The sequence below is a fragment of the Rattus norvegicus genome, chromosome 4, assembly GCF_021556685.1.
Source record: "Rattus norvegicus strain SHRSP/BbbUtx chromosome 4, alternate assembly SHRSP_T2T, whole genome shotgun sequence".
In the NCBI taxonomy this organism is placed as follows: domain Eukaryota; kingdom Metazoa; phylum Chordata; class Mammalia; order Rodentia; family Muridae; genus Rattus; species Rattus norvegicus.
In genome coordinates, this window is record NC_141537.1 from 180,207,809 (window position 1) to 180,235,641 (window position 27,833).

At 47.5% G+C, this 27,833-nt stretch overlaps 2 protein-coding genes across 22 annotated transcripts in view; one reads left to right on the forward strand and one right to left on the reverse strand.

Moving 5' to 3' along the window:
* Irag2 (inositol 1,4,5-triphosphate receptor associated 2) overlaps window positions 1-27,833 on the forward strand; it is a 57,445-nt gene that overhangs the window by 18,679 nt on the left and 10,933 nt on the right. For 4 of the 21 annotated variants that reach the window (NM_001427185.2, XM_087658954.1, XM_087658956.1 and 1 more), the window contains 10 exon segments: window positions 8,081-8,127; window positions 8,226-8,290; window positions 8,377-8,475; window positions 10,026-10,102; window positions 19,206-19,266; window positions 20,938-21,001; window positions 21,099-21,126; window positions 21,396-21,536; window positions 25,869-26,003; window positions 26,318-26,465. In NM_001427185.2, the coding sequence (NP_001414114.2) occupies window positions 8,081-8,127; window positions 8,226-8,290; window positions 8,377-8,475; window positions 10,026-10,102; window positions 19,206-19,266; window positions 20,938-21,001; window positions 21,099-21,126; window positions 21,396-21,536; window positions 25,869-26,003; window positions 26,318-26,465 (865 nt within the window). 21 annotated transcript variants of the gene reach the window in all.
* On the reverse strand, window positions 1,589-5,991 carry LOC148006353 (uncharacterized). Its single transcript, XM_087659850.1, has 2 exons — window positions 2,354-5,991; window positions 1,589-2,296 (listed from the first exon to the last, which is right to left on the reverse strand). The coding sequence occupies exons 1-2, from the start codon at window positions 2,639-2,641 to the stop codon at window positions 1,589-1,591; spliced, it is 996 nt and encodes a 331-aa protein (XP_087515976.1). The 5' UTR covers window positions 2,642-5,991.

Consider the following 27,833-nt stretch of genomic DNA (forward strand, 5'->3'; position numbering starts at 1 on the left):
TGAAATTAGATTTTGAAACATTTTGCCCAGCGTGGAGGGTGCCCAGGAGTAGAGGTCAGAGGTCAGTTTGCAGGAGTCAATCCTCTCCTTCTTCCAGGCCGGTCCTAGAGCTCAAATTCAGGTCAAGAGGCTAGGCAGTGAGCCTCTTATTTACTGAGCCATCTTGCTAGTTCTAACTAGACAATTTTTTAAAAGACTCCCATAGTTCATGCTACCTGGGACTCACTGTGTAGCTTAGACTATCTATCCAAAGACTTTGATCCTCCTGCCTCGGCCTCGCGAGTACTGGGTTTGTAAGTACGTACCAAACCACCAGACTCAAAGCTCCAGTAACCGTTTTCTCCCTTTCTGGTCACACGGTAGTCATTCACTGCATCTAGTTATCTATCTGCTTCTGTGTGTGGGCAGCTGCAGGCACTTGTGTAATGGCAAATGTGTAGAAGTCAGTACAACTTGCAGGAGTCAGTTCTCTCCGTCCACCGTGTGGTCCCAGGGGCTGCAACCAAGATCTCAGGCTCGGTAGCAAGCACCTTTACCTGCTGAGCTAGCTTGCCGGCCCTAGATTCTTATTTTTGATCCTTTATCAGGCGATAAGCTTGGTGGAGAGAGTTAGATGGGGATGCAGAAGCAGTTTGTCCTTTAATCAGAACATGAAAGACAGCAGTGTCTCTGTGGATTGGCGACCGAGTGCGCAGGCGCAGGAGTCGGGGTTTCCCGGTCTGTACGGCAGAACCTGGATCTTTGGAGGTAGGAGGTTCCATCCGCAGATCTCTGTTGGAGTTTCCATGGGGAGACTGTATGTCGACCTTCTTACCAGGAGCGTTTTGGGTCCTAGCTGCCTAGAAAATGCCATCAGCATGTCAACCTTTCTGACTGAAGGCTCTCAGCTGATATGAGGGTTGGGAGTTATTAGCCTCATAGGCCTAGAGTCCTTTGGTCACTCGTCCGTGTGTCCCCCACAACTTGAGTAGACTGGAAGCCTTGTTGTCACACCTAAGTGTCCACTTTGCCATTGTTACAGGGAAGGGTCAGCTTGGTCTCTTGATGGTGTTCCTAAAGCCTCGGGATTTATTTCCTCTCTGTACTGTGTTCTAAAGTCTCGGGATTCATTTCCTCTTTTCCCCCACGTCTACAGAGGAAGCTCCATTTTTTTTCATTATCCTAGACCACCATACAAGATAAAATTGAACACCAGTGTTTGTGAGAGGGTCTTTGAATGGCTGAGGGACTCAGAGAGAGCCGGGAGTCTTGTGTAAGATGTTCTAAAGGAGGATAGATCTCACGTAGGGGTCCAGGAGAGAGGCAGAGAGGTTGTACTGAAGCCTTTTGGGCGAAATATGCTTCCTGGCATTTCACAGCAATGTAGGGGAAAACTGGGAGGCTGTCTGGGAGACTGTCTGGAGACTGTCTGGGAGACTGGGAAGCTGTCTGGGAGACTGTCTGGCTGGGAGACTGCCTGCCTGGGAGACTGACTGGGAGACTGTCTGGGAGGCTGTCTGGGAGACTGTCTGGCTGGGAGACTGTCTGGCTGGGAGACTGTCTGGGAGACTGTCTGGAAGACTGTCTGGGAGACTGTCTGAGAGGCTCTCTAGGAGACTGTCTGGGAGACTGTCTGGGAGACTGTCTGGGAGGCTGTCTGGGAGACTGTCTGGGAGACTGTCTGGCTGGGAGACTGTCTGACTGGGAGACTGTCTGGCTGGGAGACTGTCTGGCTGGGAGACTGTCTGGCTGGGAGACTGTCTGGGAGACTGTCTGGGAGGCTGTCTGGGAGACTGGCTGGGAGACTGCCTGCCTGGGAGACTGCCTGCCTGGGAGACTGACTGGGAGACTGCCTGCCTGGGAGACTGACTGGGAGACTGTCTGGGAGACTGTCTGGGAGACTGTCTGAGAGGCTCTCTAGGAGACTGTCTGGGAGACTGTCTGGGAGACTGTCTGGAAGACTGTCTGGGAGGCTGGCTGGGAGGCTGGCTGGGAGACTGTCTGGCTGGGAGGCTGGCTGGGAGACTGTCTGGCTGGGAGACTGTCTGGCTGGGAGACTGTCTGGCTGGGAGACTGTCTGGGAGACTGTCTGGCTGGGAGACTGTCTGGCTGGGAGACTGTCTGGGAGACTGGCTGGCTGGGAGACTATCTGGGAAGCTGTCTGGGAGACTGTCTGGGAGAGTGTCTGGGAGGCTGTCTGGGAGACTGGCTGGCTGGGAGACTGTCTGGGAGACTGGCTGGCTGGGAGACTGTCTGGCTGGGAGGCTGTCTGGGAGACTGTCTTGGAGATTGTCTGGACGACTGTATGGCTGGGAGACTGTCTGGAAGACTGTCTGGCTGGGAGACTGTCTGGGAGACTGGCTGGCTGGGAGACTGTCTGGGAAGCTGTCTGGGAGACTGGCTGGGAGACTATCTGGGAGACTGTCTGGGAGAATGTCTGGGAGACTATCTGGGAGACTGTCTGGGAGACTGTCTGGCTGGGAGACTGTCTGGCTGGGAGACTGGCTGGCTGGGAGACTGTCTGGCTGGGAGGCTGTCTGGGAGACTGTCTGGGAGACTGTCTGGGAGACTGTCTGGGAGATTGTCTGGGAGACTGGCTGGGAGATTGTCTGGGAGACTGTCCGGGAGACTGTCTAGCTGGGAGGCTGTCTGGAAACCGCATGATTACAGAGAGCTAATCCCACCATGTACTCTCGATCTGTTTAAGGTTTGCTGATTACTTTTAGGCAGATGGGATAAGGTTTGGGACTGAGCGGGGCTGAGTGAAGTCTGAGCTGTATTAGCTATGGGAGCTTGTACGTGTAGCTGCGCCTGTCTGACTCTGCATTCCCCATGAAAAGGGGGGGATGTCCTTTTGATAGGCTTTTGAGGATCTGTGTATGTACATGCAAACACACTCCTTTATGCGTATTACATACGCACCTACACATATGTGTCTGTATAGCTAAGTTCCTGCCCACTGACTCCCAGAAACAGGCCAAGCAGACTGGCACAGAGGGAAAACAAGGGCGTTATGTGTTCCTCTGGTGTACTCGCTGATGAGCAGGGAGGTCTTTCTTTTCATGGAGCCCCTAGGGTGTCCCTAGAACTCAGGCGTTTTAGGCCCCGTCCATCAATGGGCTCCAGGTGGACACGGAGCTCTAGAGCTTGTTAAGTAAGGAGGTTGCTTTCCCTGCACATCCACTCATCTGTGACATCCGTGCTTGCTGGCCACACTGCCTGTCTGCATCTGAGCCTCTCCCAGAGGATCCTCAGGTGGTGCAGCGTGAGTGACATCATGGGAAAACAGCGGTCCACCTTCGAGGACAGGCAGATGTCTGTGCTCAGTACAGCGGTCAGGAGCACAGAGTCCAGCACTGCTGTCCCCTCCACACCTGTGTCCATTTCCCCCAGGGTCCTCTCAGGCCACAGAGATTTCTCTCTGGGACAGTAGCTCCTCCTCAGCCTCTGGCTTCTCCTCAGACATCGCTTTCTCTGCTGGCCTGAAGAGCAGGCAGCAGCTCTCTGAGCGCCTGGCAAACCTTGATCCGTGCTGGAGGCTCGCTTCTCCCCTGAATGTCATTGAATGAGAGAGTTCTATGATGCAGCACTCAGGAGGCAGCATCAAGAAGGGAGGGCAGCCTGGTCTACGAGGTAAGAGTCTGCCTCAAAACAAAACAGAAGAAAACCGATATTCCCTTCCTCTTCTAGTCTCTGATTATGATCCCACAAAGATACTTGGCAGTGTATGTAAAATTTCTGGCTATATTAAAGGTTTAAAAAAGTTGATTTTATGTGTATGGCTGTTTTACCTGCATGTATGTATGTGTAACACATATATGCAGTGCCCAGAGAGAGCATTGGATCCCCTGGGACTGGAATTACAGACAGCTGTGAGCCACCATGTGGGTGCGAGGAATAGAACTCAGGTCCTCTGCAAGAGCAGCCAGTGCTGTTAACCACTGAGCCATCTCTCCAACCTCAAGATCTCTCTCTCTCTCCCTCTCTCTCTCCCTCTCTCTCTCTCTCTCTCTCTCTCTCTGTGTGTGTGTGTGTGTGTGTGTGTGTGCTCATGTGTAACACACCATGTTTGTGGGTACTGGCAGAAGCCAGAAGCAGGTGTCAGATCCTCTGGATCTGAGTTCCAAGCAGTTGTGTGATACCCACCATAGGCACTGAGAACTGAACTCAGGTCCTGTGCAAGAGCAGCAAGTGCTCTTAACTTCCGAGCCTTCTCTCCAACCCAACCTGGCTTCACACCAAATGCTCACAAAAAGCGTCTGTGGCTTTGACCCAGAGTCAGAATGGTCGTCCAGGGCCTGAAGCTCAAAGGCTACTCCCCAAAGGGCGAAGGACCAGGAGATAAAAACCTGCAGTTTTAGTTTAAAAAACCGTAATTGTTTTTCCTCCCTTCTATTCCCCTTCATGCCCTGACTCGTTTCTGTATGAGACAGTGTCACCAGAGTGTCACCTGGTGAGCAGAGTCACCAAGGCAAAGGATGGGATTGATAGAATACTATCTTGGAGGATTTTCTGGGCATTGTCTATCTCGTTTCTCAGGCTGTGAGTAGTCACGGCATTAATAACCTTGGAGACTAAATAACACGCCAACTGCAAGATTGACTGATAACTGGTTCTAAATGAACCTCTCGGTGCTGGGTTCCGCCTGAAGGTTTGAGGGTGCGGTGTACTTTTGGTTACAAATCAAAAGGGAAAGAAAATAAGGAAATTTAGTTCTGTCTCCGTCCCAGTTGAGTAGAACACTGTTCCTCTCTTCGGAGCATTTAAATGGGCACAGAGTCCAGTTTCAAGTCTGTATAAACTCTGGCTACAATTTTTTTTTGCCTTGTTAATTTGACTAGCATTAGCTGTCTAAACTTGGTCCAGTAGTAAAATTATATTGGCAACACCTGTTTATCAGAGGAAGCATTTCCATTTACAAAGTCTGTGGTTAGAGCAGCATTTTATAGAGAACAAACCTCCTTGTAGGTTATCCAAACTCCTGTCTTGTTCCACTGTTTTTCCTAGTTTTCTTTGTGCACATTGAGATCCTGTTGCTGTGTGTGCATGCATGTGTGTGTGTGCATATGTGTGTGTTCATGTGTGTATGTGCACCTGTGTTTGCTGACCCAGCCAATAGGAGACTGTCACTTTGTTCCATACCTTGACAACCCCACCCTGTGGTAACTCCTGCTCACAAGAGCAAGGGCTAGGGCCTGGGCTTTTATGTAAATGAGACCAGGTCTCTATTTGAATGGATTGCCTGAGAGGAGAAAGCTATCTTCCTTCTGGTGTTCACTTCATGGAGTGAGGCAGTCGGCCACAAGTAAGTCTTATTTTATTTCTGGACTTACTTTATTTCTTCATTTTCTTTGCTTTTAAACTATGTTCAAGAGACCTGCTCTCTCTCAGTCTCTTGGGTCACCAGGGTGGTGGTGGTAGGGTTAAGTGAGAGTGGGATAAAGCTTCAAAGAGTTTAACTTATTCCTATCCCGCTCCGCCCACACAGAAACTTGGAAGGCCTTCTCTCCAACTCTCCTATGCTACAACCTCAAATTTGAAACAGAGTTTGAGGAACAAAAGCCCTTTACTCTGGTTGTTCTCAAGTGTGGGTAAACTACATTGCTGGGCCACGAGTATGGCAGGGTAGAATTGAGTTCTGCCTGACGGTTGGGATTTATAAAGATTAATGACAAGAGTTAAATCTGACTGCTTCTCCGGGAACTCTTCAGGGTTCGGGGAAATGAGTGGCCACTCCGACTCTGAGGTTTCTCCCAGATCGCACGGCACCTTTCTGTAATCAATAGGAAATCTGACATTAGTCAAAACACTTCTGAGCCCGGATCTGATCATGAGGTGGGAGCTTTCTACTGGGCAAACGATGTCTAAAGTGGCAGGTGCCTGGAAGCCATGCTGCAGGGCACTCCACAGATGCTACTCATCCGTGACTCAACAGGGAGAATCTTACCTGTTTGATGCAGTCAGGCTTTGGCTTTGAACGGGGAAATTACACTTTGAAAATAGAAAGTTTGCAAAAAAAAAATTGTGATCCTTTTCTACCCCTTCTGGAAACCTATCTAAGCATGAACACACTTCTACGTTCAAGTGTGAGCATCGAGGCACCTGCTGACAGGTTAGCGTTGTCACTGAAGCTAATCAACGCTGACATGGCTTACGTTAAGGGATTGTAAATGCTTTTCTTTTTGAGAAACCGATTCTTGAATTTTGTAACTGATGAAAGCCAATGAAATGTCACAGCACCTAACTGTCTCCGGTTTACGGATTCTTTCCTATGCATACTGTGCGTAAGTAAGGCTGTATCTCTGTGTATGTAAATGGTAGAGATGGGGCCAGCACCGTTTAGCTTCCAGGAGGCGATGCAGAACAGCTCTTCAGCTTTGGGGACGCCCCCGCTGGCTGCATGAAACAGAACGTCTCAGTCTGCGGAGATATAGGCAGCCATCGCCCAAATGTTTAAAATGCAAAAGCAAAAATAAGTAAGAGTCGTGAGGAAATCTAACAGAAGCAGTGACTCAGATTCTTATTTTTTCGAGTTCGAGCATAGTTCTTCTTTTTTAGTATTTGAGGGGTACATATGAAAAGTTAATATTTAAAATTTTTTAAATATCTTACGTCCATGTGTCCATGGGAATGAATGCGCGTGCACATGCAGGTGCTGGCGGAGGCTGGAAAAGGGAGTGTCAGATCCCCGGGAGATGAACCTACAGGTTGTACTGAGCTGACTTACGGATGCTGGGAACCAAACTCGGGTCCTCAGCAAAAGCTGCCAGCTCGCTTAATGCCTGAGTCCTCTCTCCAGCCCACACTTGATATGTCTAAATAGTTGAGAAGGCCCCCTTTCCCAAGAGCCCAAGTCAGTGCCTGTTCAGAGATGGTCTGCAATGTAGAGGACACTGCATTTGGTTCACTGTGGTCCAGAGGCCTGGCTGTCTATTCCTCAGGCTCTCGGCAGACTTTCTCCTCCGGCCTTACTTTCTTATATACCCTCAACCCCCCAAAAAACCCTTCCATATAAGTTTCAGGGAACTAAGACGGTGCATACATGTTGCGTGCAGTGTACATGTGGAGGGCAGAAGCTTTTGGCAGGGGTCCCCTCCCTCTTGCCACCTTGTTACTGGTTTCCGGGGATTGAACTCAGGTCATCAGACTTGGCGTCAAACTCCTTCAACTGCCGGCTCCTCAGCGGCCGCTGGCCTTTGTAAATTTTAACAAACCAGACATAGGTTGCTGGACCGAGAGTAGCTCACTGACGGAGCCCCTCATGGTCAAGACTCTCTTTTTCTGCTGCCAAAATCTGGCAGTGAGATAAGACAATAACCGTACCAGTCAACCAACAAGTAACAGCCAAGCCTTCTCTAAACTGCAGCTTCCTGTGACTCTGTCACTGTTTCCTTGAAAGCAGCATCCTTCTGTATGAGCTTGCCACTGGCTGTGGCCACTGACAATTTCCTGTCTGGTTGATCATGAAGTTTACACACATGTGTACGTAGTTGTGAGTGGCCTTCTCATTTCACGCCGTCCGCATGGGTGCATGGGCTTCAGATATGCTGGCATGGGAGCAGTTTTGAGTTCAGTTTCCCTCCCTAAACATATGTGACCAGAGGAAGCCTACAGGAAGCACCCACAGTTTAAGGACCGCGCCACACTGATACGTGCTGACAGGGATGTGACCTTTCAGAGATCCCTGCCGTATAGAGTAAGTCTAAACTGTTTGGCTTATCTAGCAGGAAACCTAAGAGCTGTTTCCCCGTCCAAAGTTTGACACTGAGTAGCAATCTCATAAATAGAAACGCTACACTCCAGCCGCTCACCCATGTAAAGAGAACCTGGTCTCTGTGTGAAGGAGACGCTCTGCCCTTTGAGTTTAGAATGTGTTTTGCCCACGGACACATCAGGTTTTCTTTAAAGTGAATATCGTTTGTGAGAACAGCTGTCAGGAAGCGAGTGTAGAGGAGGCCCTATAAGGTTCCATTCCCAAAACCTCTGCCAGAGCAGAGTGAATAGTGGCTCATTTAACACTGTTGGGGATACTTGCTTAAAGCTACCTTTCTGGGATGGTCACTATCAGATCCCTGACCACGTGTCTCCTTGTTCCCTGCAGGAGAATGGTGCTGGCCACTTGTACTCGGAGAGCCCGTCAGAGCTCAGGTCTGCTACGACTCTGAACTTGGGTGTGTTTTCAGTTGGGTTTTAAGGGAGTTATTTGCCAGAGCGTTTTGAAGATATTTGTCGTGTCCCCTTGTCAGGGAGTGTCTCACACAACCATCGTCTGAACACACTTCATCCTCCGAGAGTACTGTGACGTCAAGTGGTGAGTAGCTCTGGGAGAGAGGAAATTGGAGTTCTTATTACAGGCGCCCAGGAAAAGGCTTCTAAACGGCCTTTTCCCATTGGCAGATTCTGGATCAGACACTTTGCACATGGCTTCCGGTGACCTTGACTGCAAACCTCTCTGTGAGAAGGAGGAGGAAGCCAGAGTGGCCTCCGCCGTGCCAGGTACAATGCTGACAGACTCCAGGGCAGCTTCTGAGCAAACAAGCCCCTCAGTGGGGCCGACAAACTTGCTTGCTTGGCACGGCTGGATATTCCTTTTCAGAAATAAATTTTATACGAAACCCTTGACGATGTTGTCTGGAGAAAAGTGTAAGAGGCAACTGCGATGTAGGGGGACCCTGCCATTCCCTTTCAATTTTATAGACAGAAGGAAAAGTACAACGTATCGTAATAGGCCTTAAATATTGCCACCTGACAGAAACTGATTGGATTCGGTCAGGTCTGATCAGCAGTTGGGGAAGAGAGCACATGCTTAGAATGCAGATAATATCTGGTCAGGACGATGTTAGCCCCGGTCCACTAGGAGTCAGGCAACCAGCCAGACGGTAAGCGGGTCCCTAAGGTTCCAAAGGGAAAGGACTTCTCTATGACCACAGTGAGACATCACTATGGCTGACATATTTTGAGATGCTGGCTGGCCTGGAACTCACTATGTAGACTAGGCTAGATTCAAACTCACAGAGAACTTCCGGCCTCTGCCCCCAAATGCCAGGCTAAAGGCGTGCGCCACCACACCTGGTTAAATCCTAAGCCTTTTGACTTCTGAACCTTGTTGGTCCCAGGTCTAGAATTGGAGGGAAAGCTAAAAACTTCCACGAGAAGTTTTTCAAAAGAAATCGGTATCTATTATCTTGTATATATGTGAGTCCATCGTGTTCAGACATACCAGAAGAGGGCATCGGATCCCATCACAGGTGATTGTGAGCCACCACGCAGTTGCTGGGATTGGAACTCAGGGCCTCTGGAAGAGCAGCCAGTGCTCTTAACTGCTGAGCCGTCTCTCCAGCCTTTATTGTTTCTTTTTTTTTTCTTTTTTTTTTTTTTTGGTTCTTTTTTTCGGAGCTGGGGACCGAACCCAGGGCCTTGCGCTTCCTAGGCAAGCGCTCTACCACTGAGCTAAATCCCCAACCCCCCTTTATTGTTTCTTAATACTCTTTTATAACACTGTAGGTCGATTGTTTCTTGAAAAGTGCCACGTGTTTGGTAGTGTGCTCCTGCATTCCGCCTACTGTGTGCAAAGATGAACAGAAATTACCAAGCATGACAGCGTCCCCAAAGGGTCCCTTTGCCTGGCTTCATGTTCTGAAACATCCATGCTTTGGCAGAATGTCGTGATCATCACCAGCCCTGTATTCACTGTTTACAAAACTGCTTGTCAAGCAGTCTAAAGGCCGACTTCTAACTGTTCTCCTTCCTCCGAGTGGCTTCTGACATGAGAAAAAGCCAGCATCAGCCCCAGAAAGGCTTAAAGAAACACTCGGGTCTACAGACTGGGGAGCTTTCTGCAGCTCAGCTCCTGCGAATGCCTGGGGGCGGGGACGGGGGCTCCTCCCATTGTGCACTGGCAGACCTGCGTGCAGCAGGGCATCTGACTGCCTTCACGTGTCAGCTTCTGCTGTTTGCTGGTCTACCCACATCACCACCCTGCTGCTCCTTCCTCTTTTGATTGGTGCAGCTCCCCCAGCCTTTCCCCATGTTTCCTCTTCTCACAGGAACCGACCCAGCTCAGGACAACAAGACCACTGCTTGTGGAGACTCTGCTAGTGTGGTCAAGGCTGCACCACAGCAGGTGAGGAAACAGTCACATGCAGATCAAACCGTCCCTTTGAATTTACGCCACACTCTTAAAAGTGTCATCTTACCCGTTCGAGATATTAGGAGTAAAACCTGACTTACTAGAATTTAGTTATATGTCCTGGTTTTGCTTACTGACTTGGGTAAGGTCACACACTGAGCCCGAGCGTGGACAGCTTTGTTCCACGCTGTCATTCACTCACTCGTTAATGTATCAGACACCAACCAGAAACAAGGTGTGAGGGCATCATTGCACAAAGCTGAGCAAAACAATAGCTATGTGTGAGTGTGTGTGCGTGTGAGAATGTGTGTGTGCATGTGTATGAGAGTGTGTGCATGTGTGTGTGAGTGTGTGTATGTGTGTGTGAGTGTGTGTATGTGTGTGAGCGTGTGCATGTGTGTGTGAGGGTATGTGTAAGTGTGTGTATGTGTGTGAGTGTGTGAGTATGTGCGCACATGTGAGTGTGTGTGAATGTGTTTGAGTATGTGTACATGTGTGTGAGAGTGTGTGTGCATATGTGTGAGTGTGTAAGAGTATATGTGTGTGCGCATGTCATGTGAGTGTGTGAGAATGTGTGTGAGTGTGTGTATCTGTAGGATGTCAGCACAAGACTCTGAGAAGGTCTGTGTGTGTGAGCATGTGTATGTGTGTGTGAGTGTGTGTATCTGTAGGATGTCAGCACAAGACTCTGAGGTCTGTGTGTGTGAGCATGTGTATGTGTGTGTGAGTGTGTGTATCTGTAGGATGTCAGCACAAGACTCTGAGGTCTGTGTGTGTGAGCATGTGTATGTGTGTGTGAGTGCTTGTGTTTGTGGGGGGCATCAGCATGACTCTGAGGAGGCCTGTGAGAGTGTGTTTGTGTGTACATGTGATGTGTGTGTGTGTGCAAAGCCTGCTGATCAAGTGAAGAAGCACACATCCCAGTGACTGGAATGAGAGCCCAAAGGGTCACGGAGGAGGAGCTAAGGGAGTGGTGTGGCTCTATAAGGTTAACACAAACACCCACAGGAAGCAGGCGAACTTCTGTGAGGGAAGACCCACTCCACTGCTGAGAATGATGAGGAGAGGCTGGAGGCTGTGCTCTAGCTTCGAGGTTCTCCAAGGCTCTTGCCTACATTTTGTTCCTTCAAGTGTGTGTGAGGTGTGTGTATGTGAGAGTGTGTGTGAGTGTGTGTGTGTGAGTGTGAGTGTGTGAGTGTGTGTGAGAGTATGTGAGTGTGTGAGGGTATGTGTGTTTGTATGTTTGTGAGTGTGTATGTGTGAGAGTATGTAAGAGAGAGCGTGTATGTGTGGGTATTCGTGTTTGTGTTTGTGTATTTGTGAGTGTGTGTGTGTTTGTGTGTGTGTGAGGGGGGAGAGGGAGAGAGAGAGTGTGTATTATGTGTGTATGTGTGTTTGTGTGTGTGTGTGAGAGAGAGAGGGAGAGAGGGAGAGAGGGAGAGAGAGTGTGTATGTGTGTATGTGTGTTTGTGAGTGTGTGTGTGTTTATGAGTGGGGGGAAGAGTCCATTGGTACTCGAATGAGTGACTGAGGTGATAACCTGCATCACGGCTCTCAGAGGCTTTTCTTATGCGTATGCACGACTCCCTCTGTCACCTGTGGGTTGTGAGGGTGCATACTGTTGTTGCGTCAGCCTGGATGTGTAATGCAGTACTGAGCACCAAAGATCAACGCAGCTAACTCAAGAAAGATACACTCTGAGGATTTGGGGCGGGGCAGTAGATAACAACGTTAAAGTCTCAGAGGCGAATGATGGTTCTGTCATTTGGAATTATCCTTTGGTGCAGGGTGTAACTAAGATACCACACTGTCTACTATGCACTATAGATGCTTCCGCTTCCCCTCATTAAAAATGGCAGAAATTCAGGATCTTCAGTCTTTCGTGGGAGCCTCTTCTGGGTGCCGGCAGATTCCTTTGATCTCTCAGTACGGCAGTCCTGGAGACATCTTAAGGATAGTGGATTCTAAAAACAGTGATGGGGATGGAGCAACTTCCCGGGCTGTTGTCACGGGAGATGGTGAGGAACATGGGCTCTCAACAGCGAATCACTGTAGACTACTGATGGACAAGACGAAGGCAGGCCCAGGCCCACAGTTTGGCCTGTAAGATGGACACAGGCTAGGGAAGGCCCAGGTTCACAGTTGACCCTGTAAGAATAAATGATGAGAGGAGAGAGGGAGGAAGAAGGGCAGAATTTGAGACAAAATAAAATCAGTGTTGCACAATCAAGATTGTACAGTGCAGGAAATCCACCCAAAGAGGAGACACGAATTCCTATCATCAGACAAGTGTGAGGGTGAGATTGCTCAAGGACTGGCAGGCAGGCTGGAAGTAGTGAGGATAATGGAATATATATATATATGCTGAGTGAACACCAGTCTTTGGGGAGGAAGGGTTTGTAGAGCATTTTAGATGTTGCTGTGATCATGTCAGAATTAGAGTAAGGTTGATTTATTTGGTTTGGGAAAGTCCTGGTCACCAGTGAAAGATGAAGAATTGTGAATGGAGGTCACAGTCACAGTTTCTGGATGCCTGGCCAAGACAGGCAGGAGGCGGCCCTGAGGGGCATAGGAGGAGAGCCTGAGAAACAGCACATTTCTCCATCCTGAGAGTGAGCTGGGTCTCCTGCTGCATTTGTCACATCTATGGAAAGCATCTGTCTCTTTAGGCTTACTTTCTTTTATCAATATTAGTTTTTAAAAAAAGATTTATTTATGTATATGACACTGTTGCTGTCTTCAGACACACTAGAAGAGGGCATCAGATCTCATTACAGATGGTTGTGAGTCACCATGTGGTTGCTGGGAATTGAACTCAGGACCTCTGGAAGAACACTCAGTGCTCTTAACAGCCAAGCCATCTCTCCAGCCCTATAGTAGATATGTCTGGTTCTCCTCTAGGTTCCTCTAGGTTCTATTTATTCCCAGGCTCTTGGCCACCCAAGCAGTGTTAGGATGGGTTCCATCTCACAGAGCAGGCCTTAAATCCAATCATACCTTGGAGATCTGTAGGTTGATGTCATTCTGCAGATGAAGGCAGGCCCAGGATAGAATGAGGCCTGTCATTGGACAAGAAGGAAGGATGGGCAGGAGAAATGTCTGAGAGAGGCAGAGGAGGCCGGATCAAGGAGGAGGGAGCCGAGAGAACATGGCAGTGGATGTTAAGATTCCCCTCTGCACATATTACAGGTTATTATAACTATTCTTAAGGGATGGATGTGTATAGGATTTTGTGTGTCTAGATGGGCAGATTATATCTTATCTTGGTGGGCGGTTTATATCCTTAACCACTGGTTGTAAGTTTATCGTGTGGATGTATTGTGGATTGAGAATTTAGCATATAAACCTGACTGTGGGGTTACAGTTTGTTGAGTCTTGATTTTACCTGGTAGTTGGGAGTTGATACTCTACTAGCGGGCACTGCTGGGAGTGTGGGCAGAGTCCATGGCAGGGAGCTGCAATAGGCCAGCCGCTGCTGGACTTCTAGAACCATGATTTTACCAGGTAGCTGGAACCAGAGAGTTCACAGGTAGCAGAGAGCAGCCGGGAGAGATACTGATCTGAGATGAATTAGTGCTAGTTCCAATGGCCAGTTGTAGCCTGAACTAGCAGGGTGCTCATGGGAACCGGTCCCACCACTTTTTCATTTTTTACTGCAACAGAGATCAACCAGTAGCTTTGGATACAATAGTTTGGGGGGTTCCCATGAAACCCCTTTGGACAACAACTCAATCAGATGTAACCCCTTCGCAGTTCTAGAAACTTCATTTGGTGGCATGAGATAATGGGGGGGGGGCTCTGTCTCCCCCCTTAGCGGGCAATTTCAGTTAGGTTTCCTTCATCCATGGATATATTTTAGGAAGCTTCTACTACATTTGGTCTCCCTGTGACACCAAATGGGCCTTAGCTTTAGCCGTCTCTCCTCCTGTCTCTTCTCTCACACACACCTTCCTTCAAGATCTGTGAAGAGTTGTGTTGGAATTTTGATGGGAATTGTAGTAAATCAGCCATTTTTACTATATTAGTCCTACTAATCCATGAGCATGGGAAATCCTTCTGTCTTTTGGTATCTTCTTCAATTCTATTCCATTGATCAATGTGTTTGGGGTTTTTTGTGCCCAAACCATGCTGTTTTATTCCTCTAGCTCTGTAGTACAATTTGAGATCAGAGATTGTGACACCTTCCTGAAGACTTTTTTGGTTTGGTTGGTTGATTGGTTGGTTGGTTTGGGGTTTTTGGGTTTTTTTTGTTGTTGTTGGATTTTGTTTTGTTTTTTTAACCATTCAGGAGTGTTTCAGCTACCCTGATTTTTTTTTGTTTCCATATAAAGCTAATTTTTTTCTTTCAAGATCTGTGAGGAGTTATGTTGGAATTTTGATGGGCACTACATTGAATCTATAGAAATCTCCCTTCTCTTTCTATTTTGGGGAATAATTTGAGGAGTAATGGTATTTATTATCTTTTGAAAGTCTGGCAGAATTCTATGCTACAATCATCTGGCCCTGAACTTTGGGGGATTGAGAGACATTTAATTACTGCTTTTATTTCACTAGGAGTCATAGCTTATCTGATCTTGATTCAACTTTGGTAGGTGGGTATATATTGAGAACATCCATTTCTTTTGATATCCAACTTGGTGGAGTGTAGGTTTTTAAAAGTATGTCCTCATAATTCCCAGGGCTTTTTTGGTATCTTTTTTTATGTCTCCATTTTCTTCTCTAATTTTGTTAATTTGGATCTTGTCTCTCTTACTTTTAGTTAATTTGGATAAGGGCTTATTAATCTTGATTTTTTTTTCCTTAGAGAATTAATTCTTTGGTTTATAGATTCTTTGTATTGTTCTCTTTGCTACATTTTGTTGACTTCAACCCTCAGTTTACTTCCTGCCATTTACATTTTGAGGTGTGCTTGCTTCTTTGTGTTCGAGAGGTTTTGGGTGTGCCGTTCAGTTACCAGCATGAGATCTCTCCATCTTTTGTAGGTAGGCACTTAGTGCTATGGGCTTGGCTCTTAGCACGGCCTTCACTGTGCCCCAGGACCTTGTGTATGGTGTGTCTTCATTGTCATCCAATTCTAAAAAGTCTTTCTTTTTTTCCTCCTGTCTTGACCCATTTTTTTTTAATTTAGTAGTGATATTGAGAACCCATGAGTTTGTTGGCTTTCGGTTGTCTCTGTTGTTGCTAATATCCAGCTTAAATCCGTGTGGTCAAATAGGACGCAGGATGTTGTTTCAATTTTCATGTATCTGTTGAGGCTTGCTTTGAGTGTATGTGGTCAATTCTGGAGAAACTTCTATGATCTGCTGAGAAGAAGCTATATTCTTTTGTGTTTGGGTGAAATGTCCTGTACATGTCCGTTAGGTCCATTTGGTTTACAATATCAGTCAGCCCCAGCAATTCTCTGTTTAGTTTTTGTCTGGATGATCCGCCTGTTGGTGAGAGTGGAGTAGTGAAGTCACCACTCTCACTGTGTGAGGGTCGATGTGTGATTTAAGCTGTACTAGTGCTAATTTTGCAAACTTGGGTGGCCCCTGTGTCTGGTAAGAACCGCAGTGTCCTCTGGGAAGACTTTTCCCTCAATGAGTGTGTGGCATCCTTCTCCATCTCTTCTGACCAGTTTTGGTTTAAAGTCTATTTCACCACATACTAAAATGGTGACGCTACCTTGCATGTTAGGTGTATTTTCTTGGAATGCCTTTTTCTATCCTTTTATTCTGAGGTGACGTTTATCTTTAATATTAGAGTGTTTCTTGGATGCGGTGGAAGGATGGGTGCTGTTTTTATGTCTAATGTGTTAGTCCCTGGCCTTTTACTGAGGAACTGAGATCATTGATGTTGAGAGTTATCGATGAACAAGTGTTTGCTGATTCTTGTTATCATGTTATGCCAGTGTGGGTTCCTCCCTCCCTATCGATTTGATGCTCTGGGTTATTTATTCCTTGTGTTTTCTTGGGTGTGGTTAACCTCTTCAGGTTGAAGTTTTCCTTCTAGCACCTTCTGTAGGGCTGGATTAGTAGACAGTTACTGCTTGAATTTGGTTTTGTCATGAATATTTTCTTTATCCTATTGTAATTGAAAGTCTTTCTAGGTATCATAGTCTAAGCTGGCATCTATGGTCTCTTAGAGTTTACAGAACATCTGTCCAAGCCCCTCTGGCTTTTAAAGTCTCTATTAAAATGCCAGGTGTTATTTTAATATGTTTACCTTTATGTGTTAACTGGTCTTTTCCTCGTGCAGCTTTCAATATTCCTCCTTTGTTCTGCATGGCTGTTGTTTTGATGATTATGTGTCATGGGTCCTTTCTTTTCTGTTCCAGTCTAATTTTTGTTTTGTCTGCCTCTCGTACCTTGATAGGCGTTTCCTTCTTTAGGTTAGAATTTTTTTTCTTCTATGATTTTGTTGAAAATATTTCCTGGATATTTTGATCCTTGATTTTTTTTTAAAAAAAAGAGATTTGACATCTTCTTTCTCCAAAGTATTAATTTCTTCCATCTTGCCTCCCATGCCTGAGATGCCCTCTTCCGTCTCTATTCTGTTAGTGAGGCACGCGTCTGAGGCTCTTGTTTGAGTTTCTGAGTTTTTCATTTCCCATTTTCCCTCAGTTTGGGTTTTCTTTAATGATTCTGTTTCCACTTTTGTGTCTGAAACTCTTTTCTTCATTTCATGTCACTGTTTCTTTGTGTTTTCAAGGATTTCACTAATGAATTCGTCTCCTCTCTAAGGGCCTCTATCACATTCATAGAGGCTACTTTGAAGTCCTTGTCTTGAGCTCCAGTTTTCTTGCATTTCTCAGGGCCTGCTGTGCTGGGGTTGCTGGGCTCCAGTGGAGGAGACAGTGTCCTGGCTGCTCTTGTGTTTTTAATGCTGGCATCTAGGCATCTGGGTCTGTGGTGACTGTAATATCCGGTCTTGTCTTTGCTGGATGGGTGTTCTGGTCCTCGGTTTAACTTGTCTTCTCTGGTTCTTAGAGAGTGTGGAAGCTGTAGGTTGCCTCGTAGGGAGTGCTCTCAGGATCCTGCCAGGTGTGGCCACTGGGGTTCCAGGTAGAATGTGTTTCTAGGTATTGGGAGTTGACACTTAGGAGTGAGGATGGGCTAGAAGGGGGAGGTCGAGGTGATGAACAGGAGAGAGGAAAGTGAGTTGTGTCTCCAGGATCTGCACAGTTCCCTGGGAACGGGGGCAGAAGGAGAGAGAAGCCTCAAGTGGTCTGCCACTTCAGGCTTATTTGCTAAGGGAGAATTTATTTAGTTTTCTAAGTGTCCCTACTCATCTGATTGTGTCTGACGGCATCACAAAAATGAGCACATACACAGAGTGATCCCAAGTTTGCCAGACCAATGCAGCACGACCTGCTTATACAGTCACCCCGGCACACACACATGCTTACTATGTAACAGTTGGTTAGTGGCCTTAAACATATTTGAATGAAATTATCCTTTCAAATATATTTTAATCAAGTAAACCTAGCACTCTGCCTTAGGCAGGAGGATTATAAGTTTCCGGCTACTATGGGCTCATGGGCTATACACTGAGATTTTGTCAAACAACCAAACAACTAAGCAACTCTCTCTCTCTCTCTCTCTCTCTCTCTCTCTCTCTCTCTCTCTCTCTCTTTCTGTGTGTGTGTGTGGGGGGTGCGCATGCATGTGTGTGTGCGTGTGTGCATGCATATGTGTGTCGTGTGCATGTGTGTGCGTGAGTGTGTGTGTGGTATGTGTGTGTGTTGTGTGTGCATGTGTGTGTGGTGTGTGTGCGTGCGTGCATATGTGTGGTGTGTGTGTGCATGCGCGCGTGTGTGCATGTGTGTGTGCATGTGTGTGTGGTGTGTGTGCGTGTGTGTGTGTAGTCTGTGTGCTTGTGTGTGCATGTGTGTGTGGTGTGTGTGCGTGTGTGGTGTGTGTGCATGTGTGTGTGCATGTGTGTGTGTGGTGTGTTTGCGTGCGTGCATATGTGTGGTGTGTGTGTGCATGCGCGTGTGTGTGTGGTCTGTGTGCGTGTGTGTTTGTGCGTGTGTGTGTGTGTGGTCTGTGTGCATGTGTGTGCGTGTGTGTGTGGTGTGTGTGCGTGTGTGTGGTCTGTGTGCGTGTGTGTGTGCGCGTGCATGCATGTGTGTGGTGTGCATGTGTGTGTGTGGTGTGTGTGTGGTCTGTGTGTGTGTGGTCTGTGTTCATGTGTGTGCGTGTGTGTGTGTGGTGTGTGTGCGTGTGTGTGTGTGGTCTGTGTGCATGTGTGCGTGTGTGTGCGTGTGTGTGTGTGGTCTGTGTGTGCGTGTGTGTGTGGTGTGTGGTGTGTGGTGTGTGTGTGCGTGTGTGTATGTGGTGTGTGTGCATGCATGTGTGTGTGTGGTGTGTGTGTGGTGTGTGTGCATGCATGTGTGTGTGTGGTGTGTGTGTGGTGTGTGTGCGTGTGTGTGTGTGGTCTGTGTGCATGTGTGCGTCTGTGTGCGTGTGTGTGTGTGGTCTGTGTGCGTGTGTGTGTGGTCTGTGTGTGCGTGCGTGCGTGTGTGTGAGTGTGTGGTGTGTGCGTGTGTGTGTATGTGCTGTGTGTGCATGCATGTGTGTGTGGTGTGTGTGTGGTCTGTGTGTGCGTGCGTGTGTGTGCGTGTGTGTGTGCATGTGGTGTGTGTGCATGCATGTGTGCGTGTGTGTGTGTGTGTGGTGTGTGCATGCATGTGTGTGTGTGTGTGTGTACGGGTGTGTTCATGTGGAATGAAAGTCTTCCATAAAGCCCTGCAGGGCACCTGTTGCTATGGCCTGCCATGGCTCCTGCATACCTCTCTCCACCCTGTGCTGTCTTCCTTGACTGAGGAGCCCCTCTATGCCAAAGCTCCTAGTGTCTCTCTCCTCGTGCACACCCGTTAGCTTCCTTTCTGACACCGTCTCAGTATCACTTACACGTTTTTATGTTTATGTCACCTTGGCCTCAACTAGATCCTCGGCACTGGTCCTGTCTGTGCTGACCTTTACTCCAGTTCCTGGAGTTCCACAGAATGATTTTGATAGGCGTGAGTCAGGAGAAGACCGGAGGCACGGAGCGCTTTGGTACTGAACGATTTCCATCCCACACATGCCAATAAAAGTTCTTCTTCCACTTTTAGGAAGCAGGGGAGGAACTTAGAGCCGTGGAAGACAGAGGAGGGAAGGACAGTGCCACAGGAGGTAAGGCACGCTCGGGGTAACCAAAGTGTCAGTTCCCCTGAATCTCTGAAGGTTCACGTCCTGGGTTAAGATCAGCCAATGGGATCAAGTGTCGCATCTCATTGCCCAACTGGCCACACAGTCACTATTTGAAGCTAAGAAGGAAGCCTGTGTTGGGAGCCATTAGACACCACTTTGCGTTGTCTAGAACCTCACGTGAAAGTAAATTCGTCAAGTAAATATGCTGAGGTTCTCGAAGCGGCTCCTGCCTTCCTCCAGCAAGACTTCAGCACCAGCCTCACACACACTGGGTTGGGTTGGTCTCTGGTCCTGTGGTCTCAAGAAGGTGTTCAACCCTCTGTTTTCTCTTTTTCAAAACGAAGAGATTGACTAAAAACATGATTATACTGGGCTGGGGCTGGGCTCTGTTGGTGGGATACTCGCTTAGCATATATGAGCCCTTAGGTTTAATTACCCAGCCTCACATAAAATAGGCCTGCTGGTCGACATCTCTAATCGGGGCACTCCAGAAGTGGAGGCAGGAGGGTCAAAAACTCAAGGTCAGCCTTAGGTAGATGGGGCATTCACGGTTTCACATGGGATATGTGTGGCCCTGTCCACACACACACACACACACACACACACACACATCTCAAAACAACCCAAAACCTTATTGAGGTCATAATACTATACTCCTAATCGTCATCGAGCTGTCATCTGTGTCATTTCGGCTCCTCCAAAGGCAGGACAATTAAGTAAACAGTGGTCTCATAGCCTCAGAAAGGCAGCACAACTATTTGTCACTGAGGGTTTGCTGGGATAACCTCATATGGTTCTACGGTTACATAATATCACGTCCTTATCTTGTAGATGGTTTGGCAAGGTCTCGGCTTGGTCACATTAACACGTCTAAAAGCCAAAGGGTGGCCTTAGACAAAGAGTTGTCAGATTTACAGCCAAGGTTGTTCAGAGCCATTGCAGAGAGGACAGTCACAATGGAGAGATTGTCCTCGAACCACAAGGTCCATGTCATGTTTACCGGCACCGTCTGAATCCATTGCTTTTCTTGGTGCTGTAACAAAATACCTGACACTAGTAACTCACGGGGGGAAAGGTTTGTACCTTGAAGGATACCATCCATCATGAGGCGGAGACGTGGCAACAGGGGCACCAGCTAGCAGGTCCCCTTGCATCAGGAGACGGAGATGGTGCTCAGCTCTGGTTCTGTTTATTTAGTCTGGAACCTTAGCCCTTGACATGATGCCACCCACATATAGAGGTGGCATCTGAGGTGACTTAACCCAACTTAGAAGCTCCCTCACAGACATTTCTCAATCCCGTCGAGTTGACAAACCCTGTTGCTGTTGCTATGGCTGCTCTAATTTCTGTGAGCACCGCTGCTCTCAGAGGCTTGATCCAAGGCTGCAGACATGTGCCCTGACACCGAGGGTGTCAGGGTCCTCTGACTCCCAGCCTTGCCTGGTTCTCACGCACCGTTGTTACACCAAAGTGCAAGTCTATGTGCTCCTGACGACGGTCGAGCTCAGCTGCCTGTCAACTCAGTTAGATCAGTTAAATGAAATGCGCGCGCGCGCGCGTGTGTGTGTGTGTGTGTGTGTGTGTGTGTGTGTGTGTGTGTGTGAAATCGGGCTTTTAGTTCACTATTTCACAGATGCTTTCATCTTTCCACAGAAACTGAGGTTTCCACTCCTCCCAAAGCATCCATGAAGCTCGTTAACTTTCAGCAGAGTGAACCGTAAGCCCTCCTTCACGCCTTTGCCTTAAACCTTTGTGTCTAAGTCTGTCCTGTTCTGTTGGGCCTGTGTGAGTAAATTCTTTGTCTCCCTCTGTAGCACTTCTGCTAATGAGAAGGAAGTGGAGGTGAGTGTAAGCAAATGTCTACCTGTCTCCTCCTTCAGCCCCTCCCTTCTCCCCTTCCTCCTTGCCTCTTTTCCCTCCCCTTCCCCATCTCCTTCCCCCTCCTCCCTCTTCCCCTCCTCCTTCCTCCCCAGATGCTCCCATTCACGGCTTTGCATAAGCCAGTTACCAGACTAAGGACACACAAAGCCTCTGTGTGCTGCCTAGGATTCTGGGGGAGGAGGAAGTCTCCTCTAACTTTTCTCCCTGTCCTCATGATGCTGTGGCCACAGGCAGAATTCCTCCGGTTATCTTTGGGACTTAAATGTGACTGGTTTACATTGGAGAAGAGGGTGAAGCTTGAAGAGAGGTCCCGGGACCTGGCAGAGGAAAACTTGAAGAAAGAAATCACAAACTGTTTAAAGCTTTTAGAGGTGAGCCAATGAATGCTTCCGGACACATGCTTTAGTCACAGGCTCATGCCCTTCCCCACTGCCCTCTCTTCCTTCCTTTCTCCTCCCTTCCCTCCCTCTCCTCCTCCCTCCCTTCCTTCCCTCTTCCCTCTTCCCTTCCCTCCTCCCTCCCTCTTTTCCCTCCTCCCTCTTCCCTCCCTCCTTTCCCCTTCTCCACTCCTCTCCCTCCCTTACTCCCCTCCCTCCCTTCCCTCCTCCCTCCCTCTTTTCCCTCCTCCCTCTTCCCTCCCTCCCTTCCCTCCTCCCTTCCCCACTCCTCTCCCTCCTCCCTCCTCCCTCCTCCCTTCCTTGATTCCTTCTTGTTTATGCTCTGTAGTTACATAGTCCTGGTTAGCCTATACTAAGTAGGCTTCCCAGGTTGGCTGTGACATCATAGCTTCCCAGGTTGGCTGTGACATCATAGCTTCCCAGGTTGGCTGTGACATCATAGCAGTCTCCTGCCTTGCCCCTCAGGTTCTAGGACTACTGTTGTAGCCACCAGCCATTTAGTCATTGTCTGTTTATTTGGTTTTTGTACATGGTATAGGAGTCTAGTTCCGTACATGGGCATCGGCATATATACACTTCTCTCAACACTATTTCTCGAAGACACAATTCTTTCCCCATTGTGTATTTTTGGTTTCCTTCTCAAAGACCATTTGACCATAGATGTAAGACTTGTTTTCTTGGCCTTGTTTTGTGTTCTGAAAGACTGTATGTTTGTTCCAGTACTATCCCTCTGGAATTACTGAAGGCAATATGTAGTATGCTCTTTAAAAATTAATTTGTTATACTTCTTTATTGTGTGGTGTGTGTGTGTGTGTGTGTGTGTGTGTGTGTGTGTAGGGGGCACACATCTCATGACGCATGTATGAAGATAGAGGACAGTTATCCTTGTTTGTATGTATTTGGGGGGGGGCATGCACATGCCGTGGGGCACTTGGGGTAGAGGAGGACAACTGAGGAGTTTCCCCTTCTGCCACACAGATCCTGGAGTTTCATCTCAAGTTGTCAGGACTTATTTTTCTTTTCTTTTTTTAAATTTATTTATGTATTTATTTAATGTATGTGAGCACACTAAAGCTATTGTAGCTGTCTTCAGACACACCAGAAGAGGGCATCAGATCCCATTATAGATGGTTGTGAGCCACCATGTGGTTCACATGGGATCTGAACTCAGGACCTCTGGAAGAGAAGTCAGTGCTCCTAACCTCTAAGCCATATCTCCAGCCCCCTAAATTTACTCTTCTTTTTCATACTTTTTAGTGGTAGAGATCAAAGTCAGAGTCTCATGGATGTTCTACCACTGAGCTATGCCCCAGGCCTCCACATTTCTCTATTTCTGCTCATTCCCCAGATAACAGTGTTGAAATTTTTATTAAAAATTTGATTAAAAAAGTTGCCACAGAATCTTAGATCACTTAGGCCATCGGGTCTATCAGCCCATGAATGCATGGGCTGTCAATATTTCATTTGTGTCTCTATTAATTCAAGGCTTAAGTTTTCTACCTCCTCAATTTGGTTTACTTCTAAGTACTATATTCTTTGTGATATTATTTCAAATAAATTCTTAGCTTATTATTTTGAAAAATGTCAGTATGCAGGATACACAGAATATAACCAATTCTTTTGAATTCTGTAATTTTTGCTGAGTTTGTTTGAAAGTTCAACTGCCAGGGTGCACTGCAAACAGAAATCACACTGTGGAAGGAAGTAGTTTTCCCTCTTAGTTTCTATTTGGGATTTTTTTAAATTATTTTTCATTCCTAATTGTTTTTAATTATGGAACTGATGTTATAATACGTTGCCCAGAAGCGAGGACAAAGGTCCTTGGCTCATTCTTGGTCATGGAGGGTGGGGTCATCCTCTGCCATTGACTCTGGCATTCACTGTGGGTTTGGACCCATGAGTTCTATTATGTTGAAGCACTTCCCTCCTTCTCCTGTGGGACTTTGAAAAGCATTTCCTAACCATCACACGCTCGTCTTTTCAGATGCTGTCTTGTATTCTTCATTCTGATTCTGCTGTGATTGTGTGTCTTGCCTTTTCTACCCACGTGGTCTATTATCTCAAACGAGGCCAAGGTCGAGACCCATCCACCAGGTCACGATACACTTAATTCAGTATCTGAAGACTTAGCGTTAGAAATCCCCTAGACTCGTGATTAATATGGTCTTGCAACATTTATTCAACCTTGGTGTTGAGGTAATAAGTTCTCAGAGAATGGAAATACTCTTTCTTGCTGAGCGTTTGGGAAGGATTTTAAGAGGGTTGGCAGGCACGGGTTTTTCTTCAGTGTTTGGTAGAATTCCTTAGTGAAGTCATTCATCCCCGGCTTCTCTTTGTTGAGAACATCTTTTTTTTATCACTCATTAGGTCTGGTCAAATGATTTCTTCATGTTTCTGCTGTAGTTAGCCACGCCCGTTTCCATTACAACTCACCTCTTCTCTCCCCTTCTCAACTGGAGGGAGTTACTCAAACCACCGTAGAAAACTGCACATCCGCCAATGGCCATTTCTTTTGGCCAACAACTTCATTAGCTGCCACCTCCACTCCTGCATGTTTCCGGTGTGGCTGCCTTTTGCTGTGCCTGTGTGAGAACAAGGGCATGGCGTCTGTTACCTGTGGTGTGGTAGGATTACTTGAAAGGATATACACAGCGAACCGGAAAGGTCAAAACTTTGCATTTCCTGAATCATTAAGTGGTGTCTGATGGTGTGATTGGCAGAACTCTCTTATGATATGCACACAGCATGGTGGCACCCTTTCGGGGTTCATAGCACTTACAATCTGCATGGCCTTAGATGTTTGACCGTCACACACACAGCATAGCCTTGTTTGCTCTTGAGTCTGCTCCTCATTCCAGCTGGGGAGAATGGCCATGAACAGCTGTCACCAAGGTTAAAGGGCATGAGTTTGTGTGAGGCATAATAATGCCTGTGCCCACCCAGCCTGGCCACACCTGTTCACAAGAGAGGGTATTGATTTACTCTTTTTTTTTTTTTAATTGTGGCAAAAATACCTCACAAAAGAAAGTCGGGGAGGAGAAAAATGTATTTCTTTTTTATATATGAACAAAAATTTGAGAGTATAGTTCATCATGACCGGAAGGCATGGTGACAAGAATAGTCCAAGTCACCAAGTCAGGTTCATGAGGCAGCAGGTCACTTGGATCCAGTCAGGAAGTAGAGAAAGACGAGTGCTGGTGTCTTAGTCATTGTTCTATTGCTGTGCTAAGACACATGACCAAGGCAACTTACAGAAGAAACAGTTTATTGTGGCTCACACAGAGGGTGAGTCCATGACTATGATGGCTGGAAGCATGGCGGCGGTCAGGCATGGTGCTGGAGCAGTGGCTGAGAGCTCACATCTCATCCTCTAGGGCAAGGCAAAGAGAACTAACTGGGAAAGTTGTGGGTTTTTGAAACCTGAAAGTCCACCCCAAGTGTCTTAGTTAGGGCTTTACTGCTTTGAAAAGACACCATGACCAAGGCAACTCTTATAAAGGACAACATTTAATTGGGGCTGGCTTACAGGTTCAGAGGTTCAGTCCATGATCATAAGGAGGGAACATGGCAGTGCCCAGGCAGGCATAGTAGGAGCTGAGAGTTCTATATCTTCATCTGAAAGCTGCTAACAGAATACTGACTTCCAGGGAGCTAAGACAAGGTTATTAAAGCCCATACCCACAGTGACACACCTACTCTGATAAGGCCACACCTCCTCCAAGAAGGCCACACCTACTCCTACAAGGCCACACCTCCTAATCCTTCCCAAATAGTTCCACCAATCAAGGACCAAGTACTCAAATGTATGAACCAATGGGGGCCATTCTCATTCAAACCACCATGCCTTGCTTCCCCTTTTTCCTCCTGTTATTCAGTCAGGGATCCAGGCATCTGATGGTGTCCTCCACATTAAAGGTGGTCTTTCCTCCTCTCTGGACACAAACAGACACACCCAGTGGTGTGGATTCTACATGGCTCTAAAACCAATTTCAGACCAGTTCAAATTGTTGTTGAGTCCCCTCTCAAAATGCCAGTTTGTCCTCATGTGACACATTCCGCTCATGTGACACATTCCGCTCATGTGACACATTCCGCTCATGCATTGTCTGGTCATTGGCATCCTGTCCTGTGAACCACGGAGGAAAGCCGTGAGTGCACATGGGGGCTAATACATGTAGGGACAGAGAATCTGTGCTGGGCCTTGGCGGTGTTTTCTACCCTCTGTCAGGATGCTTAGATCTGAGTGCAGTTTAGTTGTGTGAAAAGCACTTGTTGGGCTGTTTCAACACTTTGATTTCCACGCAGTCGCTGACACCCCTGTGTGAAGAGGACAACCAGGCTCAGGAAATCATCAAGAAGCTGGAGAAGAGTATAGCGTTCCTCAGCCAGTGCTCGACCCGTGTGGCCAGCAGGGCTGAGATGCTGGGGGCCATCAACCAGGTAATGGTGAAACGGAGAGGGTCTGTGCTTCCAGAGGATGTGAGGTGATGTTTCTAAAAATAAGTTTTCAGAGCACTTCCGTGCATGGCCAGGTGTTGGTTTAAGTCTTTAAACCCAGCAGAGGCAGGTGGCAGGGGCAGGGGCAGAGGGCAACTTTGAAAGCATTGATTCTTTCCTCCAGTGTGGGCTGCAGGGATGGGACTGAGGCGCTCAGAGTCACACACACTCTTGTCATGGTGCCACCCGCCAGCCCTAACCGAGTGTTTCACCTGAGCGTTGAGGACAGTGTTGTTAATGGGAGTTGGCTCTCGTAGGAAAGTCGGGTGAGTAGAGCGGTGGAGGTGATGATCCAGCACGTAGAGAACCTGAAGAGGATGTACGCCAAAGAACACGCCGAGCTGGAGGAGCTGAAGCAGGCACTGCTGCAGAACGACAGGTCTTTTAACTCTCTGCAGGATGAAGGTAACAGCAGCTAAGATGGCGGCGACGGGCCGGACAGATGGCTCAGCGGCCAAGAGTGCCTGCCGCTCAGGGGCTGGGGATTTAGCTCAGTGGTAGAGCGCTTACCTAGGAAGCGCAAGGCCCTGGGTTCGGTCCCCAGCTCCAAAAAAAAGAACCAAAAAAAAAAAAAAAAGAGTGCCTGCCGCTCATACTGTTCCACGTCCGGTGGCTCACAACTGCCTACAACTCTAGCTACAGGGGATCTGGCGCCCTCTGCTGTCTTCAATGGGTGCTGCATTCACATGTGCGCGCGCGCGCACACACACACACACACACACACACACACACACACACACGAGTGGTTTTAGTTTGGGTTTTTTACCTTTTTCTTTCTCTCTCTTTCTCTCACTCTGTCTCTGTCTCTCTGTCTCTCTCTCTGTCTCTGTCTCTCTGTCTCTGTCTCTCTGTCTCTGTCTCTCTCTCTGTCTCTCTCTCTCTGTCTCTCTCTCTCTCTCTCTCTCTCTCTCTCTCTCTCTCTCTCTCTCTCTCTCTCTCTCACTTATTTATCTTTTAAGACAGGATCTCTCTATGTAGGCCCTGCTGTCCTGGAACTCTCTCATGGACCCAGGCTGGCCTCAAACTCAGAGATCCCCCTGCCTCTGTCTCCTAAGTAGTGGGATTAAAGTCCTACCCCACCATGACTGGCCTACATGGAGGTTTTGGGTGGGGATAATATCTACACTTTCCTAACATTCTTCTCTTTCACACTCCTTTTCTATCGTGCTGCTTTAAGGTAAGGTTATATTAGAAAAATATCTCATTCTTCAGCTTTATATAAAATAGTAAGAAAAAAATGTCAGAAAGGCACAAAAGAGCCTTTGGTGATACTCTCAAAATGTATTAAATCAATTTAGATCCCTGAAATGAGACAAGGTGCTTAATCAGACTCATTAAGGAGACTGTAGTGTCTGGGCAGGGTGTGTTACAGTCGACTATAGTCGTGCCAGGGTGTGTTACAGTTGACTGTACTGACTAGCCAGGGTGTGTTACAACTGGTTCCTTCTCCACACACGACGGTGTGTGATAAACAAGCCACTCCCACCGAGGTTTTGGATTCTTGAAGGAGTGATTGATCCTGGCACAGTAAGCTGTCTGATGGATTGGGAGAGAGATGTCTTAGTCAGGGTTTCATTGCTGTGAGCAGACACCATAACCAAGGCAGCTCTTATAAAGGACAACATGTAACTGGGGCTGGCTTACAGGTTCAGAGGTTCAGTCCATTATCATCAAGGTGGGAGCATGGCAGCACCCAGGCACGCATGGTGCAGGAGGAGCTGAGAGCTCTATATCTTTTTTTTTTTTTTTTTGGTTCTTTTTTTCGGAGCTGGG